Here is a 24112-nt window from a genome sequence, read left to right as displayed (position 1 = left end):
CCCACCTGGGACCTGGCCCAGCTGTCTTTCCAGGACGAATGTCAGAAATGCGGGAGGCTCCTTTGGGAACATGTCACCTCCTTTACTCCCTGGTTCGAGCCCAGTGCTGCCACAGGGTGCTGGCTGTCCCAGCAGAGCCAAGGGCCGGAGGGTGGGTACCCAGGGAGCCTTACTTTGACACTCTTCCCCCTTGGCGGGCAGGAGCCCCAGGGCACTCCAGAATGCTTCGGGACATTGACGTGTGGCCTGTCCTGTGGGGACCTCAGAGCCTGCCTAGAGGCAGGGGTCAACTGGGCATGGACAGGCATGGTGGGCTGTGTGCTGGCCCGGTCACCTCAGATGCACAAGGTTCTCCGTCTCCCAGCCTGGGGACCCAGATCCCAGAGAGGCCAGCCGCTTGCTGCCCTAGGGAGCGAACCTGGGTTTGTGTCTGCTGCGTCTTCAGCAGCTGCTCCCCAGCACCCCATCCCCCGCCGTGTCTACACAGGTGCCTATCCCAGACTCCGTCCAGAGGTGTCCTTGTAGGAGCTGGAAGGTGGGGGGTGGGGGTGGGATTCCCTGCTGTGCAGCCCTCGGATTCAGGTTCACCAGCAGCAAGGGCGACTCCAAGCTGTTCTCCGCGCTCTGAGTTTTGAGGGATGGGTGGGTAAGAGACCCTGTGGGAAATGTGTCCAGAGCGTGAGAGGACCACCCCACTCTGGACCACGTCTGCAAGGACCTGGACATCTCGGTCATTTTAGAACCCCCAGGAATGATGAGAACCAAAAACATCTCCTAATATTTTTATTGTTCCTTAGATAACTGGATAGTACAAAGTTCCCCTCTTTTTTACTTAAAAAATGTACTTTCCACACACTGTTGCCCTCAGAAACATTCCTTTCCTGTTGGAAACTGAAATTTGTCTAGATAAGCCCTTCTCATCTGTGGCTACATTATTTAGATAATTTAACAAGAAGAGAATAATTCCTTTGATCGTTATTAACATGAACTTGATCATCTCTCTCTAAGGGTGAACACTGATTTTTTTTTCTTTTTAGAAAGGAAAACCATCCACTTATTAATCCAGACTACAGCATTGCATTTACAACATCAATTGCATAAACTGAACATACAGAGGTACCACCTCAAGGAAACAGACGGACGCTGCACGATACATCTACAGGGCACGTGAGTTCACACGGGTGGACGCTGCGACTGTCCACGGGCAACTTGGAGTCTCAGCACAGTTAACTTAAGACACAACACACAGTCGAGAAACAGCAGCTGTGATGGGATGTGAGTTAAACTAGCCTACGTGGACCCCTTGGACGCTGAGTGTGGCCTGGGGGATTCTCAAGGAGACGCAACCACGCCCATCAGAGCTGACCACAATCTAAGGAAATGTCCATGCGATTCTAACGGTGGGTTGTTCTGGGGCGAGAATTGGCCAACAGTCATTGCCTTACCTCTTTAGTATGTGATTTGACCAGAAAGGGGACGGGGGTGGGGGTGGGGAGGGCCAGGGAGCCCTGGGCTGCAGTTCCAGCTGCAGAAACGGGGGCTTCTTCCCCGCGTGTCACCCCCCCGGCTTGACCTAGAGAAACATGGAGGTGGTGTCGTCCCGAGATGCCGGAACCCGTGTTGCTGATGATTTGTCAAAATGAGTATTATTAGTCTCACTGGGATCATTTTGGCAGCCGTGTCCCAGAACTTCCACATGGGTGAGGACTCGGACCCTGGCTTCCAGCGGAGGCAGCTACAACTCGTCGGAGCGGATGACGTGGAAGAGGGTGACGTTGTAGAGGATCTGGTGGCCGTTGTTCCAGGCGTATAGGGCGCGGTCCTTGGGGTTGTAGTCCAGCATGGAGATGTGGGAGTACTTGTTCTGGAAGGGGATGTCGATGTACTCGTAGGTCGAGGCGTTGGTCTGGTACGCGTAGTGCACCTTGGTGCCCCCCGAGTAGCCGTTGGTGACGTAGAGGGTCCCGCAAATGATGAAGGCCTCACCGGCGCTGCGCTTGGGGTAGCTCGTGTTCCAGGTGTGCAGCACCTGCAGGGACACAGGGTCCAGCTTGCTGATGACGATGTTGCCGGCGTTCTGGTTGGTGGCATAGACGGCCCACAGCCCGTTCTCGTCCACCATGAGGTCGATGTCCGAGTGGCCGCCCCAGGCGTAGTGGTACATGTTGTTGTAGCCGGCGTAGTCCAGGCTGCGGGTCTTGAGGATGGTCTCCGTCCTCAGGTCGAACCTGATGACGATGTGGCTCTGGAACTTGTTGAAGTAGATGGACCCGTTGTAGACCACCTGCCCCGTACCCGACCAGGGGTGTGGGAGGCGGTGGGATGTGAAATTGTCCGTGGTCATGAAGTCAATCATGGATTTGTACTCGCGGACAAAGCGGTTGTTGTGGTAGCCGTCCATGTACCAAACCTGAGGAGAGAGCAGTGCCTGTTAGCGGTTCCCAAGGTGGACGGAGGGCCCCTCGCCCCGAGGCAGCCCCTCTCGGATGTGGAATTTACTTCACTCGGCACTGCGAGCAGGGGCCGGGGGACCCGGGGGAGAATGGTTAAGATTAAAGAAGTCATGTCCTTCCTCCAGAGCCACACACAGCACCTCCCGGAAGGACAGGGCTGCTCCCCGGCAGGGAACATGTGCTCTGCGGAGGGTGGGGGACACTGACGCCCTGCGGTCGCCCTCTGTGCACGCGCTGCAGCCGCCCTCTCCAGCCCCGACACCGAGCCCTCTGTTTGGGATGCTTCTGGGCTGTGTGGCGGCAGACACACCTGTTTGTTAGCTGGCTGAGGGCACACAGTAGGTGTGCACACCTATTTGGGGAAGGAGGGAACTCAGACCGTGTATAGAAATCCCAAGCCAGTCACTCGGCATTGGAAAGGGTGCGGCTGCCTGGGTCCTCGCGAGGCCAGATGCTCACAGCGCCAGGCAGCGCTGATCTGCCGTGCAGACCTGTTCTCAAGCCCCAGGCACGGCGATCTCCTGCATCCACCTGACGCCCTTGTCAGGCTTCTGCATGCCACAGGGCACACGCCATTAGTCTGGCCTTTGGGATGCTGAGAGATCACTCTTTGTCACACACAATCTGGGAAAAGTGCCTCTCTAAGAAGAATGGGGCCTTCGCCCAAGGCCCTGATTGTTGCAATCAACCAACAGCACAAGCCCAGTAGTGGCCCGAGTTCGGGGTTACAGAGGAAGAGTTTTCAGATTATTGCTTAAATGCCAGTTGACTTGAAAACTGTCTAGACTTTGTATCAAATGCTTAAGTCATTTTCAACCAATATGGGAGCAAATTAGAAAGCAGTGCAGTTAGTCAGAGGGAAATCTGCCGGGCCACTGCGGGCCCGGTGCATCTGTCTGGCAATAACACAGCTGCTTGATCCATCAAGGGCTCTCTGCGAGCTGCAGGAGCGATTACGGATGTGGGAGCTTAAAGATGCAGCATTACACATGCGTTAAAAATTAAAAAAAAACCATAACCTTGTTCCTGAGACATCCATTCAGATGCTTGGAGGCAGATGCGCTTTTTTGTTTTTAATGAGATTTTTTTTTCAAACACTGGGTCTCGTGTGAGGCTTTGATCACCCTCAGCCTCCCACAGACCAGCCCTCAGCGATGTGGGTCTCGGGTTAGAACAAGCGATGGCAGACCTGTGGGGGCATCAGGGGCACGTGGGGGTGTGTGTAGAGCACCCCCCAACACACATTGCCCAGAAGCCGACCCCCTGCCTCGGCTTGGCTGTCTCCCGACACGGGGGCACCGCCTCTTTCAAGACTCAGCTCAAACGAGCTCCCCCTGGCCGTCTCCTCACCACCTCTGAAGGGCCTGCCTCAGCAAGGAGAATACTTTTTGGATGTCTGCAAATATCTGCCTCCCTTACAAGCGGGGGTTTGGCAGTGGGGACCCTGCCCGAGGCATCCCTGTACCCCTGGGGTCCAGCGCCTCCTTCCCATGGGCAAGGCGGGGGAAAATCAGCATGAAATTACTAAGGATTTTTAAACCACCTTTTCCTCCTGCAAACTTGCAAACTGGACACGGTGCACACCACCTTCAGAAAACGCAATGTAGCCTGGGAGGAAAATCGGCACACAGCGAGCGCTAACTACCTAACAAGCAGCTCTTGGCTGATGGCTCTAGGTCACCACTGAGAAGCCACACCACAGAAGGAGGGGCATAACCAGATGCCAGGGCCTTGTGGTAAGAGCCCCCTCCTCTGAGTGTGTTCATTCTGATCTCACCTGAAACACCTTCTCCTTCCCCTCCTATCCGAGTTCTGCTCAGGTGGAACCCTGATACCTCCAGGAGCCCCCTCAGGTCCCCCAAGCTATCTGGCCTCGCTTGAACCCCTGCATCTGAGCTCCAGGGCCTGGAGCCAGCAGTCCTCAGCCTGGCTGCTGTCTGTGTCCCCTGACTTTGACACCCCAGGGCAGTTACATCAGACCTGTGGGGGTGAGCCAGGCATTCGTGCTGGTTCCAGCTTCTGGGTGATTCTAACTACAGGCGAGGTGCCCCCTCCCGCCTGGCCCTGGGGCAGCACATTTCACGACCTGAGCACACCTGGACTTTGCAGGGCTCTCAGCCTGGGCTCCTCACCTGAGCAGCTTAAAAGCCCTGGGCTGGGTCCTAGCTGGGCCAGTCTGATGTAGCGGGTTTGAGTTGTGGCCTTGGCACCAAGATTTTAAAAACCTGCCCACTTAAAATGCAGAAGCCAAATTGAAAACCACAACTCTGGCTGCACAGCAAGCACGTGGGGCCAGAGTCCCTCCCCCCAGCCTCCCCAGCACTGCTCAGGGCCACGCCCAGGGGGGAAACTAAGTCCTCGACAGACTGACGGCTTGGGGGTTCTCGTCCCCAGCCCGGGTCCAAGGCCAATGTCCCAGCAAGGCTGAGCTCCCAGAATGCGCAGGGGGCATGGGGACGGGCTGCCCTGGCCCCTGCAGAAGTCTGGGGGTCCAGCTCCCTGCTGGAGGCCAGACCCAGCCAGGAAGGAGCCTCGGGGCAGTTTCTCAGCCTTGGCATACAGCATTTGGCATTTACAGGCAGCTGGGGTTCTGGGCCACACCTGCAGTTGAGTCTCTGGGAAGGGAGCCCCAAAGAGGCTCCAGCTGTCAGGGTGTTTTAGCCGCTCACCCTTCTGGGAGGATCCATCTTTCTCCCATCAGGACCCAAGGTCACCCAGATAAAGCCAAGAACAGAGCCGGGGTGTCAAGATGCCTTGACACTTGCCCGTCTTCACACAGACTTGGCTCTGGGTGCTGGCATTCCCCTGGCTTCCAATTTTCAAGCACATGCGTGCACCAGGGGCACTGGTATTACCCTATTTTCAGACTAGAAACTGGCCAGAGGGCTTGGGTACTGTAGCAATGGCCAGACGCTGACAAACTCAGGTGACCAAGCCCTGTGCTTGAAACTCTGCCCCAGGCCAGGGGCTCTCAACTGGGGGGGTTCTGTGCCCAGGGACGGGTGGAGGTGGCCACTGTCACCTGGGACAGGAAACCAGGGGGCTGCTGACCTCCCCCGCACTGTACTGCATGGTCCTCAACAGACAGTGGTGCCATCCCGACGGCAGCAGGGTGGGCCAAAGCCCTGCAGCGGGTGAGGGTACCCCAGGCCGGGAGTCTGGCCTGGCCAAGCAGTCCGTCAGTTCCCCTCTTTCCCTGCTAAAGGTCCTCGGATGCAACGGGAGACAGCTGCGGGACCAGGGGCTCTGGCTTTGGAGGCCACAGAGCTGGGGGTGTTGACAGGTGGGTGCAGATGGCACACGCCCCCGAGTTTCTTTTGAGGTGAGAACAGCACAAGAAGACATTTCTTTCCTGCAGGGAGCCTGAATTGAGGCACACCCGCCCCTGACCATTAAGGGTGCTGGTGGTCTTGAGGAAGAGCTTGCGGACATTTAGTCCACCTGGAGGGATCGTCCCAAAATAAAGGCGTGGACTCCTCTGTTCCTGCCTTCATGGAACGGGGTTGGGTGACATTCTCTTGATGCTGTCACCAGCTTCCTATGCTAGAGGCTCAGAAGGCAGCTGAGGGTCACTTGAGGCCACAGATACCACCTCAGAGTGCCACCTACCATGAAAATGGGGGCCTGAGCCTCCCCTCCCCTCAGCTATGCCACCAGCTCCCTGCCGGCCTCCAGCCTAGCTGCCACCTGAGCGGACCTGACAGGACTCCAATCTGGCCCTTCCTCGCCCCCGTAAACCGGACTCCTCGGCCCCACCGCCTCCCGCGGCACACGTCCGGCCCTCTGCGCCCCATAGGCCACCTGCGTGGCTCTCCAACACAACCGGTCCTGGGCCTCCCTGGCCGGCACGTGCTGCTCCCACTACGGCGCCCCCCATCTCCTCGGGGGAGCTTTCCAATGCCACCTCCTGGGCCCCCATAAGGGGAGGTCTCAGTAGTGGGGTGAACGGTGGCTCCAAAAAGATATGTCCAAATCCAGGAACCGGTGAGTGTGACCTTCTTTGTAAAAAGGGTCTTTGCCGATATCTTCAAGCATCTCTGGATGAGATCGTCTTGCGTCAGGGTGGGCCCCACACCCAGCCTGCTGTCCTTACAAAGATGGAAGAGGAGAGCCATGTGGCAAAGGAGGCAGAGACTGGAGGGGCTGCTGCCAGGACCACCTGGACCACCAGAGCAGGTAGGGAGGGTCTGCCCTGTGCCTTCGCGCTTCTGGTCTGCAGGACTGGGAGAGAATGACTCTCAGATCTTCTGAGCTGCCCTGGGCATGGAGATCTGTTACACCCGGTGGACTGCCACATCATCCTTGCCGACAGGGGTGTCTCTGTCTGTCTCTCCTAACTCTGAGCCCAGAGGGGAGGGCCTCTCATGACCACTGTGGCCCCAGCACCTGCCCCACGTGGCTCAAGGCACCTCTGTGGCTCTGGGGACCCCACAGATTAGGGGCTCCCATGAGGCTGGGGGCACTCAGATGGCCATGACAAGGGAAGCCTCTCAGCCAGTCTGCTGGGGGTCTGGGCCCACACTTCAGCATGTGCCCTGGGATGGGGTGCTGCTGTCCCACTCTAGGCCTCAGCTCCCCTGGTTGCAAAAGGGTTCATTAGGCCCTCCTGCGTATGATTGTTCAGTAACCACCAGCTGTGAACACTCCTGACGCCACCTCCTGGGCCCCCAGAAGGGGAGGTCTCAGTAGTGGGGTGAACAGAACGAACGGGCTTGTTACCCTGCGTGGGTTAGACAGCCCTCAAAGCCTTCCAGGGCTCGCCAGCCCCACATCCAGCCCAAGGGAGGAGGCTCTATGGCCGCCAGGGCCATGGGAGTGGGGGACTGCGTGTGTAGCTCCTCCGAAAAGTGAGCCCACGGCGAGGTCGGCCTTGGACATAGCCCAGAGCCTCAGTGACATCCAGACCACGGTGCTGTCCCCCATGGGATCCAGAAGCCTAGGCAGGACAGGGGTCCCGGGGCCCACCTGCTCCAGACCCCCATTCAGAGGCCCAGAGACCCGGAGGGAACTGGCTGTTGACATTCCATTCCTTGACTCTGCCTGCCTTTGGGGGGCTGGCCCCAGCACCCCCACAAACCCCCTGGAAGGCCCCTGTGCCAGAAAAGATAAAACAAACCTTAGATTTTTCATTTGTAAGTGCCAGGCTCGGAGGGGGTGAGCTCAAGAAGTTCACCAGAACCAAAACAGCACCCCCAGTAAGGAAAGCCAGGCCTCCCCATCTCGTCTGCATTTCCGTTCCAGGTGGGGGTTTACTGAGGCGTGGGGTTCTCCTGATTGTCTGCTTTCCAGTGAGGAGGGCGAGCTCGGTTCAGGGCAGGGCAGGGCGGGGCGGGGGCATCGGTCTGGTACCACTCTGCAAAGGGCACCGATGTGGCCATGGAGTGAGGAGCCACAGCAGAGCCGGCACCCCAAGACCGTGTCTGCTCCCCGAGAGGAGGGGCTGGAGGGGTGCCCGCGTCCACCAAGCACCTGCCTGCAGGCTCTGGTGGCCACTGGCCACACCTGATTGTCTAGCACATTTCGGATAACTTGGCCTTCAAGCAACGGCGTTCCACACGACCCTTATAAAATACCAGGATGGCTTTGGCCACGTTTCTATGACAGGGAGGACTTTCAAACACCAAGCCAAGCCCACTGCTGTCCGTAAAATGATAATGTCTCAGTGGTGATCTCACCCTGACACTGAGCTTCCTGGGGGTGGCCAGGAGGGGATGGGCCCCCTTCTAACGTCTGACATGAGCTGGCCTGGGACTGCAGGGGGCAAACAGGCCAGTCAGAGGGAAGGCGGTCACCGGACTCCAGAGCGCAGTCAACGCATCCAGAGTGGGGGAAGGGGGTTGTGTGGGGAGGGGCACAGCCTGGCATCAGGGTGCCATCAGAAGCATGTGGGTGCATCACTTGGACATGGTGGGGGAGCACCAGAGCCCAGCACAGAGCCTGGCACACGGCTGGTGCTTTGTGAACGAGTCAGGGCAGAGGACACAAAGGGGCCCGAGCTAGCTCTGCTCAGTGCAAAGGCAGTGGGCCCTCGGAGCTGCGTAGGCTCTCCTGCGGCCCTGTAGATGGGCTCCCTGAAATTCTCAGGTGTCCCCGAAATTCTTCCCTCCCTGGGACCTTTGGCCACCCCCCTCCTGCCGCGCCCTCTGTGGCAGCCCACACTGAAGCTGACGCGGATGGAGTTAGTTGTTCTCTGCATGTGTGGGATCAAAACTGGATGGGAGAATGAAGCTCAGAATAAAATAGAACAGTGCTCGCTCCTCTGGATCCATGTCGGGGCCTGGGGACCTGTCAGTTAGCAGGGGGCGGCGGGGACACGTCACTTACTTAGCAGGAGGGTTCAAGGTGGCTGTGCTGAGTAAGTGGCTGGAAAGGCCTGAACCCAGCTTGGGGTGGGGCTGCCAACTTTCCAAAGTGCCCAGGGGGGCCCTGCCAGCCTGGCCCTGCCTCCTCCCTTGCTGAATCCTCAGCTCCCCATGAAGACCCCTCTTCCCACCGTCCCTTCTCTGTCCATCACTAGGGCCTCCTTTCCTGGAGGGTGATCAAGTCGTCAAGCAGAAAATAGATGTGTAACTATCAAAAGCATCCATTGCCCCACCGAGGGCGCTGTGAACTACAGCCTCACTGCCCCGGGACGTGAGGGCGGGGGGTGGGGTGGGGAACAGCCGCTTCCATCCTTGGTATCAGGAAAGGTCATCTGACTAGGCTCTGCGACAAAGGAAACCGATACCAAAGGACATTTAGTCCACCCGGAGGCTTCTCTGCAGCGTCAGGTATGGGTGGAGTCCAGACTGGGGCTCACCCTCCGGGCACCAAGGTCATTGGTTCCGCCTCCTGGACGCCAGCAGGCCTGCCTGGGTTTGTGGGGTGTGGGGGCGGGCAGACTGCAGGCAGGGGAGAGGGCGGCTGAGGGGCTGTGGCGGGAGGCCCAGCCTGGAAGGTCAGTCGGCCTTTCCCGACACTCCGCAGGTCCTGGACCTGGGCTTTCTCATCAGTACAGCGGAGACAGCAGCCGCCGGCGGAGGGGTCGCTCCAGGACCCGACCAGGAGGGCACGCAGAGCACCCAGTGAAGGGCTCGCCTGCTTTACAGGCCCAGTCGCTGCCTCCTGTGTGGGTGGGGCCAGGGTGGGGCCTCCACGGTGCCCAGTCCTGCAGACCTGCCAGCATCATCTTGCTTTTCTTTCTGTATTACCGCGTTTAGCACCAACCACCATCTGTGGCAAACACCAGCATGCTCCTAACCAAACTGGGAGCAGAGGTGGGGTTTTCCAGGTGGGATGCGGACTAAAACAACAGTCCTGGTAACAATTAGCCAATTCAATTGTTAGAAAGCTTGCAGGCACCAGCTGGCTGTCACCATTCAGAAGGTGTAACAAAACCAACCTTTACCCTAACCCCAGTCCCGTCTGGGGTTTGCTGTCCATAGCCAGGCCCCCACGGCCTCCCCAGCAAAGCATGGGCAGGGCCATCTCGAAGGGCCGCTGGCCTGCCGGGGCGGCTGGGGGTTCCTCCCACCGGAGGCTGGTGGATAAAGGCAAACGACAGGCTTCCAGGAAGCCTGTCAATGTACCCCCATCTCTCTTCCCCACAGGAAGAAAGTGTGCCAAGCTCAATGCCGCCTCGTCTTTAAATACAAGAGATCACAACTTATGCTGCCTCCTAAGTGGCAGTCTGGGGGTACAGAGGTCAGAAGCCTCAGGAGAACAGAATCCATCCATTTCCATTAAAGATCCTCCAGACAAGGCTCAGCGCATCTCAAATTTCAAAATTTCAAAGTCCCTCTCAATCCTGCCTGGAGGAAGAGTTGAAGTTTTCAAGTTGTTTATTTTCTGAACCTCCTGCGAGTCCCTGAAGGCAAGGGATGGAAACACCCAGACTGTCGGCCTGCCCCTCTGGGGGCAGCATCAGGGTGGACCGCCAAAGGTCGGAGAAGGCCCGACAGCTTCTCTCCTCACCAAAAGGCCTGGCGCGTCCTCCTGGCGGAGGGCCCAGAAGGCGGTGCTGTCCTGACTCACAGCTGGGGCTGCGCAGTGTCAGCTCCCCCCAGCCAGCCCGCCCTCGGCCCCCCACATCCCCAGGGGTCTCAAACCCCAGGGGACTGCCACCCACCCAATCAGGACACATGTGGTGGTTATTTCTTTCTCCTTGTCTGAGTTTTTACTCAGGGGGTAAGTCTACAAAAAACAACTCGGTCTCTTTCGTAAATCAAAAAGGAACATGAGTTCCCATCAGCCATGAAAGGAATGGCAAATGAAATACAAATGAGGTGTCATTAAAACAAGAAAGGACGGGTGGCTGCTTCCCGGGGCGGGGACGGGGCTGGGAACTGGGAACTGGGAACTGGGAGGGTTTTAGCCAGCAGCCAGGCTGAGCCACACGCTGCCCCCCAACCCCCCCGGATGGGGCACGCTGGCAGGGGCACCGCAGGGGCTCGCCTGCTCCGTCATCGCCATCGCCCTCATAGCGTGCCCTGTCCCTGTCTGTGACTCAGGGTTATCAGCACCTCAGTAAGCGACCTGGGCCGCTCCCCGGAGTCCCCCAGAACAAACCTCCCCGGGGTGCAGGCCCTGCTCTGTCCCCACCGCTGGGGTGGCCAGCTGGGTAGGTGGGCACACTGGCATTGGAGTGAGGGCCAGACGCTTGGGGGTGGAGACCAGGCCCATGAGGGCACCCCTGAACAAATGACCCCCGATCCAGGCCAGGGTTGGGCTGGGGGAGGCACTTACCCTGTTATCGCCTTCTGGGGCCAGAGGGTCTGTCATCCAGGACCCAAACCTCGATCCGGAGGTCTTGACGGTCACTGGGTCACTGATGCCTGTCAGCTTCCCACAAGCTGGAAGAGAGTCACAGGAGGAGGAGGTGAGTGCCCGGGCCCCCTGGACTGCCCCTGGGGGTCCCCCCTCCCGGTCTGGGATGCGTGCCTGGTAGACGCCTACACCCTTGTTCTTCCTGGTGACACCCCGGCCCTGAAGGCCGGACAAGCCATCCCTCCCCTAAACAGACAGCAACTCAGCCAGGGCCGGCAGGGAGGGGGCCACACGGCCGGGGTGGGGTGCCAGCCAGCCCCTGGGGGCAGGTCAGCCTCGCCTGCCCGCACCGGTTCTCCTCCCCTGGGAAGCGGGATGGCTGCAGTTTGACCCCCGGGGCTGCTGGAGAGAAGGGATTGTAATGGCTGGTGCATGTTGGGCATGCTGTTGGGCACCATGCCAGCCACTGTGCGAGGCAGATTTGCTTCATAGGGCAACAGGACTTAGGAGCTGTGTGACAAAGTGCCCACCTCTCTGCACCCCTCCCAGGAGAAAGGCCGGCCGCCCTCACCCAGGAGCCCAGGGCGGGGTTGCCCCATCTGCCTGGACGAGGCCCCAGTGGCTGCAGAGCTGGGATTTTGAAGGCACCGACCAGGGAGCACCAGGGCGGACGGGGCCTTGGGTGTGACCTCAGCGCCCTCCCATCTCAGATGCAGGCTGCAGACGGCTGGGGTATGCTCAGGGCCACTCAACAGTTTGCCGGCTGGACCTGACCCCAGCACGCCCAGGAGCCTGTGCGGTGCCCCTCCCCTAGCCCCCCAGCCTCCCAGGCTGCCCCTGACGGCCCCAGGCAGCTACCATGCCGAGTGCAAAGCCCACTCCTCCTGCTCAGATGCCAACCTATGTGCTCAGACACTTAAGTCTTCTGGAGCACAAGAATCTCAGCCAGATGCGGAGGGGCTGTAGGAGCCAGATTCTCAACCTCTGGAGGTGGAAGCAGGGGCCTGTGCCCTCTGAACGTCCTGCCCTTCCTCCGGGCAAGGCCTGTGTGGCACTGCTCAACTGCCACCCCATTAGCATATGTGCACAGTGGTCTGCAGCGTTTGGAGGAGCTCTGGGCGTTCTGGGAGATTGTCAGTGACTTGACCCAGGGACCTCGGTTTAGCCTCGCAAAGTGGAGGGGCAAGGCTCGGCCCACTCCCCTGTTCCACACAGGCTGGGGTGCCTCCTTCTCTCTCACAAACTTAAAGTGGGGTGAGTACATCCACCAGCACCATCAAACAAGACTGGAAAGGTACAACTCCAATACCCACCCGCCCAGCGCCTGGCCCTGCCGCTTCTCTGTGTTGGCAGGAGACCCATCTCTGAGCAACGCAGAGGGATCAGGAGCTGACAGCGAGCAGAAGAAAGGCTGGCTTTGCACCCAGATTCCCATCAAGCCACGCTGCCCTGCTCCTAAGTCCCCGAGGCCCACTGCAGGGCCGCTGCATCTGGCCCGCACCTATTTTTACCCATCCACCCCTTCTCCGGGCTTAATCGTTGTTCCAGCTTCAGGAGTCACGCGCTTTCCCCCGCAGACACTGTCCCCCCACTGCCCATGTTTCTCAGTAGCAGCGTTGCTTGCAGGGCTGGAGGGCATGTCTGTAGACAGGCAGGGTCACTGCTGAAAATCCGAGCAGTCCGCTCGGTCCTGGGCGTCCCCTCCTCAGCCATGGGCTGGGGGTTACGTCCAAGGCCAGCCAGCATCTACAGCGACCAGTAGTGAAGAAAGTGGGGGGGTTCTCAGAAAGCTCACGAGAGGGCTTGCTCACAAGAGTCCCAGGCCAGCTTTCCACCTTGAGGATTCGGGGCGGGGCTCCCTAAGTGTTTCTCCTGGAGGAGGACGGGCGTGAGCGAAGGCTAGCCTCGCCTGGCACTCACTCTGTTCCAGGCGGCCCTGCGGGGATCTGGGCTGCCCTGGGAGGCAGCAGACCCTCTGAGCTGGAGAGGGGGGGCATCTCTACCATGGACTGCCCTCCTGTAGTCCTCCTTGCTGCCTGGAGGCGGCGGCTAAGGCAGCATCCCGTCCCGTGAACTTCCCATGGAAGAGCCTCCCCAGCCCTGAGCCAGCGAGCAATAGTCCGGTTGACCCCAGAAGAGGTCCAAAGGCGCCATGGCACCCGCTGGCGTCATGGCCGGGAAGCCCGTGCAAAGCCTGCTGGTGTTCTGCCCAATAGCCCGCTGTGCGTCCCAGCCGCTTCACCCTGCGCTGCTGGCTCAGACTAAAGCTCCATCCCCGAAGGAGACCAGCCGTGTCCCTGTCACACTCCGAAGGTGAGGACGGAGGGTCAGCACCCCGGCCCGGCCCAGAGGCTGGCCACTCACCCAGCTCTTCCCGCCTCCACACCTTTGCGCAAGTGCCACGCCTGCCTCCCCACCTGTCTGCTGAGGCGTCAGGCAAACCGATGCCTCTTCCAGAGACCTCTCCCTTCAGAGCTCGGCCCACCTCGTTCCCCCTGACGTGCACTGCCTGGGGTGAGGACCCAGGTCTGGGCCTTAGTGCCCCAGGCAGGACTCTTGCAGGACCCGTCCTGTTCCCCCGACTCAGCCTGGGTAGCTGTGACGGAATGAATGATGAATGAATGAATGAATGACTCATCTTTCTGAAAATCCTCATCTGTCTATTGCTTTCGTCCTGTGTCCCAGCAGAGGGGATGGAGGTGGAGGAGGCCGGCTTCCTCTGTGGGCAGCACGGACGCTTCCCTTTTCTATACAATGGGTAACAGTGGTGAGGCCACCTCAGAGGGTGGTGGTGGGATCCCAGGGGCGAGGGCTTCTAGAAGGATGCCTGAGGGGAGGGAGCGCCCCCTGGGCGGCCTTGTCATGACCCTGAATGAGATGCAGAAGGGCCGCATTCCCAAGGCCGGGCCAGGCTGCCCTGGGCCAGTCCACACCCTCCCCAGCCACCGCCGTCTCCTGGCCTGCCCGCCAGGGACCCCTATCCCTCACCCAGGCCCCGTGCTCCAGGGCGCAAGCGCCTGCTCCAGCCCCGGGCAGGAGCCTGACCGTCCCGTCAGAGCCAGAGGGCCCTGCTGGCTGGGAGCCCCACTCTCCACGTGACTGGCCACAGCTCAGGCCTCCAGGGCCCACCGCGCGGGAGGCTCCCCCCTTGCCTTGAGTCAGGGAGTTATTTTTGGTTCTCTGTCCAGACTGCTTCTGCCAAGACCTTGGGAACTGACAGGATCTAAAAAAGCCCCACGGCAGAGCCTCACAGCGGAGTCTTGGCATATCCGGTTCAGGCAGGAGTCCCTCTGTCACGCGCGCTCGGGGTGTGCGTGAGGAGGGCAGGGGAGGAGGGGGGCCCAGGCAGGGCCCTGTGCGGGCACCCCAGAGGGGCCGAGCCCCAGGACAGCATGCCCACTGGCAGGGCCTGGCCACCCTGAGCCCAGAACGACTCTCAGGGGGAGGATGGCCACCTCGCAGAGCTGGGAGCCGGGACAAAGCAGGGCCCCACTGATGGAGGTATGTCCCTCCTGCTATTCCTAGAAGGAGGCCACTTCTGAACAACAGCCCGGATGGCCTCCAGAGCAGCCCAGAACAGGACCAGAGGACACACCGCGGAGAGAGGCCAGAGACCAGATCGAGGGGCTGGCTGCCCCACAGCGGGCAGACGGCATCCCAGGCCACCCAGCACACCCCGTGCATCCAGGGAGGCGTTTGCAAAGCTGGGAGCTTGAACAGACAAACTCCCCTCACATGAAATCCCCTGAGGACTCAGAAGCCCCCTGTGGCCGCACGCTCAGAGCCAGAGCCTGGGAGGGGGCAAAGGGAGGGTCACACATCCTGCCCTCCCAAGGGCTCAGGAAGGGGCAGGCGCACAGCCCAGGCACTTCCAGGAGGACCTGGGAAGGGGACGCCCCTCCAGACCCCGCTCAGCTCTCACGGATGAGCCGCTGCTCTTCAGAGCTGGGGTGCTTCCTCCCTGCCAGTCCAGCGGGCTCTCCTGCAGACCCAGGCGTCCTGACCCAAGCTCTCAGTCCTCCCCCAAATGCAAACCCACAGGTGCTACTTCATCCTGGTCCCTGCCAGCAGCGTGCTTGTCGGCTCCCTCCAGGTCCCCGGAGCCGGTGAGGGCCAGTCTCTCTGCCTCGACCCTTCCCCGCATCTCCAGGGTTAAGGAATAGGGAGGCCTAGGAAGTGCCTCCCCAGGAGAGCGAGCCCCGGGGCAAAGCATGGCGCCCCGACACCCCAGACTGGGAAAGTGCCCGCGCTCTGACTCTCCCAGCCTGGGCTCTGGCGGGCGCAGCTCCCCCTGGCTGGCAGGGCTCTGGGGCTTCGCTCAGGTGTGCTCCTGGTGGGACGAGGAGACCCCACGGACACCAGAGCTGGGGCTCCGCCTGAGCTTATAGGTGTCTGGGTGCTTCCTTCCCACCCTTTAAAAGAAAAACTAAGAAGCCTCTTAGCATCTGGGTCCCAGGATGGTATACCTGGGGAAGCCCTAAAAGTCAGCTCTTTTCCCCTCATTTGACAGCCAGAGAATTGAAGGCACATGATGTGCGTGAGCCGCACTCTGCCTTGGGTCTGGCTTCAGTCAGCTTAGTTGTGGGGGTGGCTGACTCCACAGACTTTATGGGGTGACAGAGAAGTCCACCCCCTGCTCAGGGGACAGGGCTGGGGGCAGCTCTGCCCTCCCCTCCCAGAATGAGAGGAGCTGCTGGGAGTGGTGAGACCCCGAGCCCTCCCAGAGGACCCCCAGGGTGCTGAGCTTCTGACCAGTTCTGGAAAGTTTCAGATTCGAGTCTCACGAGGGCCACTATGAGAAACATACAATCCCATCGAGAGATGGATCTTCACAGATGGAAACAGAAAACAAATGGGGCCTGCATTCCCGGCTTTAGTTTTTCCTGCATGTGCTCTGGGTCAGGATCATCAGCACCATCAACTTGAAAGGGGGTGACGCAGAGAGATGGAATTTAGAGCCCTTTTGGGGGGACTGCAGGGACACCCGTCCTCCACAGCCACACCAGGAAGGAGACAGGCCTCTGTTCACTGGACCAAGACACCCACGGCGGGACCTCAGACGCAGCTGAGGAGTGGAGGGGCGAGGCAGGCCACTGCCCCACGATGGTCACCCTGCGGGCATCCTGCCCAGGGGTGCCTGTGGGCTCCGTGGCCGCCTCCCCACGTTAGCCCGTGGGTGACCCCCATCCCCCGGGGAAACAGGCTGCGGAGATGGTGCGGACGTGCAGGGCTAAAATTATGTCTAAATTAAGGATCCACAGGATACTAACTTAGTCCCTGTTATTACTGAGAAACCCAGGGAGAGGGAGGGGCAACAGCCAAATCTGTCATCTGTCTGTCCACTAAGTCTACCTGTCCGTCTGTCTACTATGTATCTATCTATTTATCATCTACCTACCTATCATATATCTGTCTGTCTGTCTATCCATCATCTATCATGTATCTAACCATCTACCTACCTGTCTGTCTGTCTGTCTATCTATCCATCATCTATCATGTATCTAACCATCTACCTACCTGTCTGTCTGTCTGTCTGTCTATCTATCACCACCCACTTACCTAGCTCCTATCCATCCCACAGTCACCCGTCCTGCACTGGGCACTGTCATGCACTGGGCAGCCCGAGGTGCTGCGGCGTCCGTGTCCCACTGCACTGACTCCAGGGTATAGGGACTCTTACACCTTCATTTTAAGGAGGAACAAGTGGCTGGCACTTGAGATGTCAGAGCCTTGAGACAGTCACACAGCTACGAAGTGGCACTCAGCATCTTACAACACTGCCTCCCCCACACCTGGGCTCTCACAGCTTGGTGTTCCTCCAAATCCCCCCGGGGCTGGTTAAATGCAGATCCCCGGGCCCCACCTGCAGACTGATTCGGTGGGTCTATCTGCATGTCTAGGTCTTTCTGAAGAGAGAATTACATGCAGAGGTGAGCCACGTGGCTGCACCCCTACGGTGGAGAACGCGGCCCCTGGGGCCTTACTCCTCCTCAGTCCTTACTCTCACAGCACCCAGGGATGTCCACCCAGCTGCTAAAAACAGGCCCCGTACAGCCGGGAAGGCTGCTTTGCCTGGAAGGGCTCTGAGCTTCCCGCCAGTTAACTTTCTGCTCTGAATTTCCATTCAGCTCCCTGATCCCTTAGTTGGAAAGTGGGAGGGTGTTCTCCCCGGTATACACAGTCTGCATACCAGGGAGAGAAAATGCTGCTCGTGGGAAATAAATAACCAACAGCCACCCACCCTGGATTCTCCCTGGGCTGAGGGGACGCCTCCACGTTCGGAGCATCTGGAGAGGAAGCGGCGATCGGGGCCTGGGGGTAACTGTGGGCAAAAACCCAAAGACTGTGCCAGCGAAATATCCGCACAATCATTAACAATTCAAGCATTCTCACCGACTCCCGGAATGTCAACAAACATGGGAAGAAGAGTTAGAGAGGGTGCGGCGCAGACCCCTCCTGGGATGGTCCCAGGTCCCCAGCCCCACACACCACCGGGAAAACGCGGCACCAGTCCCTCTGGGACAGGGCAGAGGCGTGGGCTTGCCTGAACTCCCACCTGTCCTCTCCAGAACTGGGGAAGTTAAGAGCTGATGCCTTTGCTAGGACACTTGAACAGCATTACAGGGGACTAGACGCGGAGCCTGTTCACCCCAAACGGCCGGCCGGCTCTACTTCCCTGCCTTTTGAATATCCTCTCACCCAACAGCACTGGGATTCGTAGAAGCGTCTGTTCCCTGGGCGTGTCTTAAGTTTATAATGAGGCATTTGGGGTGGGGAGGGATAAAAAGAGAATCAAGTTAGGACCTAATTAAACCTAACGGAAACTTCTTCACACAGCAGAAGCACCCTAAAGATTACCCTGAGTAACTCTAAAAAGTATACACTATGAAAATGTATACTTCAAATAAAAGAGCTTTGTATGAAAAACGGTTGGGGAGAAGGGCTAGATCACCTTCATTAAGAAAATCTAAAAATGGAATTGGAATTTAAAAGGTGCTATTTAAAAGTACACTTGGACAGTAACACGTTCAGCTTTGCTAAAGCAGCTAACAGGAAAGGGGGTAACGCGGTGGGCGTTTGGACTAAAGATCCAAAGTGGTCCCCCAAGTTGGGGGTGCTTAGAAAATATGGGTGGGAGCGAGGCGCTCATTAGCTTGCAGGCTCCACGCCTTCCAGGACTCCATTTGCTGTGAATGGCAACTTCTACTGTGATGTGATTGAATTTTCTTTTCTTTTTTATCCAAACTCTGCATGATTCATATCTTGGGAGCTTCATCAGCCCTCCTTCTCACCCTGGAGGGAATCTGAGAGGTGTGTTTCCAGTCCTAAGAACTTGTGTCCTAAAAGCTCACTCCAGCAAGCACACACACACACGCACACACGCACACACACGCATTCTTCAGATGGTATGTAACATCTAATTTCATCCTACTTTTTCCAGGTGGGCAACTGCATGGGGTTTGTGAGCTGGCTGTTGCACAGGACCGGACAACCCTGGGGTGGGGGCTGCTGCCTAACTCCTCGCCATCCCTCAGGGTAGCCCTACCCAGAAGCCCTAGTCCAGCCATCATCTCATCAACTCGCTGCAGCCAGGCGGGCGCTGTCCACTTCAGCACCACTCCCCTAGGCCTCGTGTGGGCCGAGGTGGGCTGTGCAGTGCCACGCCCCCGCAGGGTCTGGGCCTACCTAGTTTTTGCATGCATGCACGGAGCCTTTCTTCAAGATTGGACACTCTGCTCTGAAGTTCATCGTAGTCATAGGCGCCAATTTCCTCTTGCAGCTCGTTTAGCACTGACGTCAGATTCTGGACCTCCTCTTTAAACTGCAATACCAATTTGGCATCGGCCTTGTACTCTTCCAACACGGGTATCAAAGGCCTAAGTTCATCCATTTTCGCTTTTATCGCCTGCAAGGTCAAAATAAGCTAGGTTCAGTGCGATGCGTGCAAAAACTTGTAACACCCTGCCTTGGCCTGGCTTCTCCCTAGGCGAGGGAAAATGCACATATTTACAGGTTTATTTATTCTGGTCCAAATGAGTTAGAAGAGCATATTAAACAGTCTTCAGAACACCAACACATTTGGGAAAGGTCTTTATTGTCAGTTTAGAATGCCACATCTTAAGGTTACATGCTTTAAGTCACATACACAAAGTTTCTCTTTTTTTTTCTTTTTCAAAAAATGCATTGACAAGTGTTCAAACTATTCATGAAATGCATCTACAGTTGCATGCAAAAGAGGATCCTGGTTGTGTTCAAGGTTCCTTAGTGATATGGTGCTAAGTACTGGGAAATAATAGTAAAAATGCATGGTGCAAAAAACTCTCTGGCCCTCTTTCATGGTTACATGGGGTGGACTGCTTCTTCAGTCACTGCAGCATTGAAAAAACGCTTTTAAGTTAGCCCTGCAAGCAAGAAAATGAAATACTGTTGAGGAACTAGCTCACTAGCCTGCCTTAAACAGATAGCCAGTTACAGACAAATATTTTCATGGTCACTTAAAAAAAAAAATCACACTTGGATGCTAGAGTTAGTCCAAACAAACTGCTTTAACAGTTATACAGACCTCCCTCACAACATTTGCTGTGGAAATCCTTAAGGCCATTAAAGCACGGTAAAGGCAAGGGGTTGCTTTTCTTCCCCTGGAACCGAATCACCCCACATTTTGGAACTGGGAGATGCTTGTGTGGACGATGCTTGCAAAGACGAGCTAGCCAGGGCTGCTAAAGATACCCTCATCTTTAGAGGAACCTGGGTCCACCGCAGAGAAGGGAGGGCTGGCCTTTCAAGGAGAGACACAAACTCTTTTGGGTCAGGCAAGTCACAATCTCTTTCCCGGATCATCCGTGGTGACATGTCAGAAGCAAGGACACGACCACCTGCCTCCAATGAGCAATTGGCTCATTTCTCCCCCAAAACAGGAACAGGCCTGCTATCATTTTATTTGTAATATAGACTTATAACTTCATTAGCTTGTCATTTGTCTGTATAAGGTATGGCTTTTCAAAGTGAGTCTTTGCTTCATGCAGGGAGCCCATCAAAGGAAAACATTTGCATAAAAAGGACAGGAAGACAGCATCAGCAATTCCTAGTCAGAAAGGGCTGTGTAATTTGACCTGTTCATTTACATCTAGGTTAGGTTCCTAATTAACATGCATGTATATCTTAATTAAGGTGCATATAATTTCTCAGTTTGATCATTCTGAAGCTGAGTGAACTCTAGGTGGATATATACATATGTGTACATATGTATGTATCATTTTAGGTCAAACAAACTCTGGCTTTAATGTCCAGAGTTACCTGGAGAAAAGGGACACTTACCACAGAGCGAGAAAGATGTTGGTGTCTCTCTCTTCCCTGCGAATCTACACCGTGTGCCTTGTCATAGCTAAATCAGGTCAGATGTGAAAAACCTCCCTGAGTGATCCCCGCGCAGAAATGGCTGTGATCAATTAAGCTAATCCTCGGCTAATGTGATTTACCCGCAGCAGCTGTGGAACGACAAGGACCAATCAGGTCCCTTCCCAGCTGATCTTCAACTTGGCTTGAGGAGAAGCCGGAAGCTGGGACCCTGGCCTGGGAAGCTGATAGGGGCTGAGCACGGCAGCTCAGGTCGGCCCCTGCCCCTTTCAAGGCGCCTTTTCACCAAACCAGGGTGAGGACGGGTTGCCTCTCTATTCCCAAGGACAGCAGCCATTTGCAAGGCAAAAGGCAGTCCTGGCTGGGCTCCTCCCCGACCCAGATTGCTATTCCTAAAGGTAAAGGGTTGGGGGTGGGGAGGCATGAAGGGAAAACAAGCCGGGTCTTGGAGAAGGAGGAGGAGCGAACGTACCTTGAACTGCCTGGCCAGGTGTTGCTTATGACTCTCCTCCACCTGCTTGAACTTGGACTCCAGGCCTTTCATTTGGTTCTCCATCTTCTCCACGTACTGCAAGTCTCTCTGAGTCCGCCTGTCCAGGACCTCTATGGACTGAGACATGTTTTGCACCTGTCAAGAAGGCAACAGGTTCAAGAAGCAGCTGCGGTAGGTGCTGGGTGATCTGATTTGCCTCCTGACACACGACAGTGACCTTTTCCCCGCGTCCAACACATGGGGAACCGGAAGCAGCCCGCACAATATTTACTAATTATCACCAGCATCGGGGATGGTTCTGACCAAGAATGCCCCAGAGCTCACTGGTTTGCTAAACATTTCCCCTGGCATCTTCCAGGAGGGCTCTCACGCCCCGAGATGCAAATCGGGGTACGAGAGCCCCCGGTTCCTCATGGGTCGCAGTGCCAGGTATGTGGCTTTGGGAGAATTTTTTCTGCTTCTTTGGTGTGGGGGATTGTTTCTAGCCTCTATTCTGCAGGCTGAGATCGGTTAGGTAGACATGAACACCAACAAAGATGAACAGCACCACTGGGTTCCCCACACCAAGTACAGATGATCTTTGCTCCTAAATCTCACTGGGTGTCTTGCTGCGATGGTTGACTGCATAAGCAGAGAAGGAAGAACAGGCAGCCACTTTCCCTGACTTTGCATCACCCGTGTCCCCCCATCTTGTATGCCATCCATCACATCCCACAGTATCATAGGGAGGTGGCTACTCGACAAACATGCACGTTCAGAACGTAGAGTCAGGAATCAATCACCCAGCAAATGAGGAATCGCTGTTTTACATCTTTCCAGGCAGATCTGAATTGAGTCTAGCCTCAAGACGTAACTTTAATATTCAACAGGATTCCAGAGAGCTTAAAAGAAAAACAGCTTTAGTGCAGCCACCTGCCAGTACATTTTATTTTCAGGAAACTGGCTTGTGTTCCTGTGAGAATGCACTCGGGCGGTGGGGAGACCGAGTGAGGCTCAGGATTGCCGCAGTGGGGTTTGGGGCATTTTCTCAGGATCTAGGGAGGAGGATACTTCTGTAACTGCAAATCTTCACTTCTGTTTTTTTTGCTGAATTTGAAAATGCTTTCCCTTTTAAGAACAAAGTCATTAGAGTCTGAGGCTTAGCTTTGCCTGGTCAGTGAAAAGGAGATGCTAGTGTGGTTTCCACTGCTTACGGTAAATAACAGAGAGCAACCTAAGGCTTCTATTACTCATTTTAGCACCTAAAAATGCCGGAGATTTTATGGCTTATTATTTGAAAGTAACGCACACAAATTCAGTTTAAAAACACAGGTTTGTACAATACAGTATGTGGGCACCTCTGACTCCCTCTGATCCTTTCTCTTTAGATGTTTTATGGGAAACTGAAATGCACTTGCTCGATTACCTACCATCTCCCTGTTCTCCCTCGGCTGTCTCATCCTGTCCCTTTAAATAACTGCAGCAATTTTTTTGAGAAAAGTTGAAATGTTTGGTGTCCCTCATCCTTTAAGGCCCAGCCAAAATGCTACCTCCTCCAGGGAGGCTTCCATGATGAGCTAAGCCAGAAGTGGACATGACTGTCACCTTGTTGCACATGGCCGACGGCAGTAACCTATGCACCTGCTCAACCACCTTGTTGGATGGCAAAGTCAGGGGAGCAAGGGGGACTGGGCCTCATTCACACCTGCGACCCCAGCACAAGGCCCAGCCCCTCCTGGACAGGGATGCCGTGCAGCCCGAGGGCTGGAAGGAACACCGAGGGCAGCTGCAGTCAGAACCCCTCTACCCTCCCTCCTGAAAGGATGTGATTCCTGACATGAAGGGCTAACCTGCTGAGCGGAAGCTGCCCAGGCCACGCTGGCTTGGGTCTCCTCCTTCTAACAGGGGGCCATGCACGCCACAATGGGCTTTCCATTTGCCAGAGAAGGAATGCTTTTAACAGATTTTTAATAAGATTAAATTTAGTAAACCAAATTTAAAGATGCCACGCTACTCAGTTGCTTTAAAACAAAATACACATCCTGTGGTTCTCCCCGCCCGGAGGAGTCCCTCCTCTGGCCAGTCATAAAGCAGAGGCTGAGCCTAAAGCCACAGTCACTCTCCTGAATGTCCCCACCCTCGAGACCCTCGGGACCCCCGGGACCCTCAAGACGGGCAGGGTCTGTAAGCTTGCTTCTCTGAAACGTCTGTTCTCTGACCTGTGGGATGTGTCCCTGAGACACCCACAACTCCAGGTCACACAGCTCTGTGGCACAGCCTGCCCCATGCATTAGCAGGTGGAACGTTGGGGGCGGGGTGGCAGCGCCCTGGGGCAGGCACACCTGACCTCAGGGGACTGACTGACTGCCAATAGTTACAACATTTTCCATGTTCCAGGCACTGTGCAGAACCCGTGGTGTTATTTATCTCATTCCATCTTTATGAAACCCTGGGAGGTAATGTTGTTTTGATGACCATTTTACACACAAGGACACCAAGGCTCAGAGAAGTCAAGCAACTTGTCTACTGCACACACAGCAGTCAGCCACGATTCAAGGCCTGGACTGACTCCAAATCCCACACTTTCAAATTCAGGGCCATGCACTTCTTCAAAGAGAACAGGGCCTGGGGCCCCCATTGGCCTTTTGTTCTCTGTGGGTCTCCAGTGGTCCTCAATGCTGGTCAGAACCATCAGGGAGCTATCAGGCAGGCTCTAGGCCCCTTCCAAGGAACCCGGAGCTTCAAACTGCAGACTCTGGGCTTGGGACCCACGTCTGCACCTTGGGCAGCTCCTCAGGGGGTTTGAAAGTGAAGCCAGGCTGGGGAGAGAAGAATGAGATGCTCTTAAGAGGGCCCCGGGCCGCACTGACAGAGGACGCAGTCAGATGGCGCTCCCCGCTCCTGCTCCCCCTGCGCTTACCCTGCGCCTCCCCTGCGCCTCCCCAGGCGGGGGAAGGAAGGAGGAGGAGGAGAAGGGGGAGAGGGAAAGAAAGGGTGAGTCCCGGAGACAATGCAGGGAGGGAGCACAGGGCGGGAGGCCTGCCCCTTCCTAAGACAGAAGGCGGAGCTCCAGGCCCTGCTCTGC

At 56.8% G+C, this 24112-nt stretch overlaps 1 protein-coding gene across 2 annotated transcripts in view; it reads right to left on the bottom strand.

The window, feature by feature from the left end:
• Positions 1-770: 770 nt before the first annotated feature.
• OLFM1 (olfactomedin 1) overlaps positions 771-24112 on the bottom strand; it is a 39071-nt gene continuing 15729 nt past the window's right edge. For both annotated transcript variants that reach the window (XM_036901450.2, XM_036901449.2), the window contains exons 3-6: positions 21028-21183; positions 18885-19104; positions 11178-11284; positions 771-2410 (exon numbers count right to left, since the gene is read on the bottom strand). In XM_036901450.2, the coding sequence (XP_036757345.1) occupies positions 1736-2410; positions 11178-11284; positions 18885-19104; positions 21028-21183 (1158 nt within the window). In that variant the 3' untranslated portion in view covers positions 771-1735. The remainder of the gene's footprint in view (positions 2411-11177; positions 11285-18884; positions 19105-21027; positions 21184-24112) is intronic.

This window comes from Manis pentadactyla, chromosome 3 (assembly GCF_030020395.1).
Source record: "Manis pentadactyla isolate mManPen7 chromosome 3, mManPen7.hap1, whole genome shotgun sequence".
Lineage (NCBI taxonomy): Eukaryota > Metazoa > Chordata > Mammalia > Pholidota > Manidae > Manis > Manis pentadactyla.
Note: the sequence above shows the minus strand (reverse complement) of the source record. Positions and strands in the feature narration are given on the sequence as shown.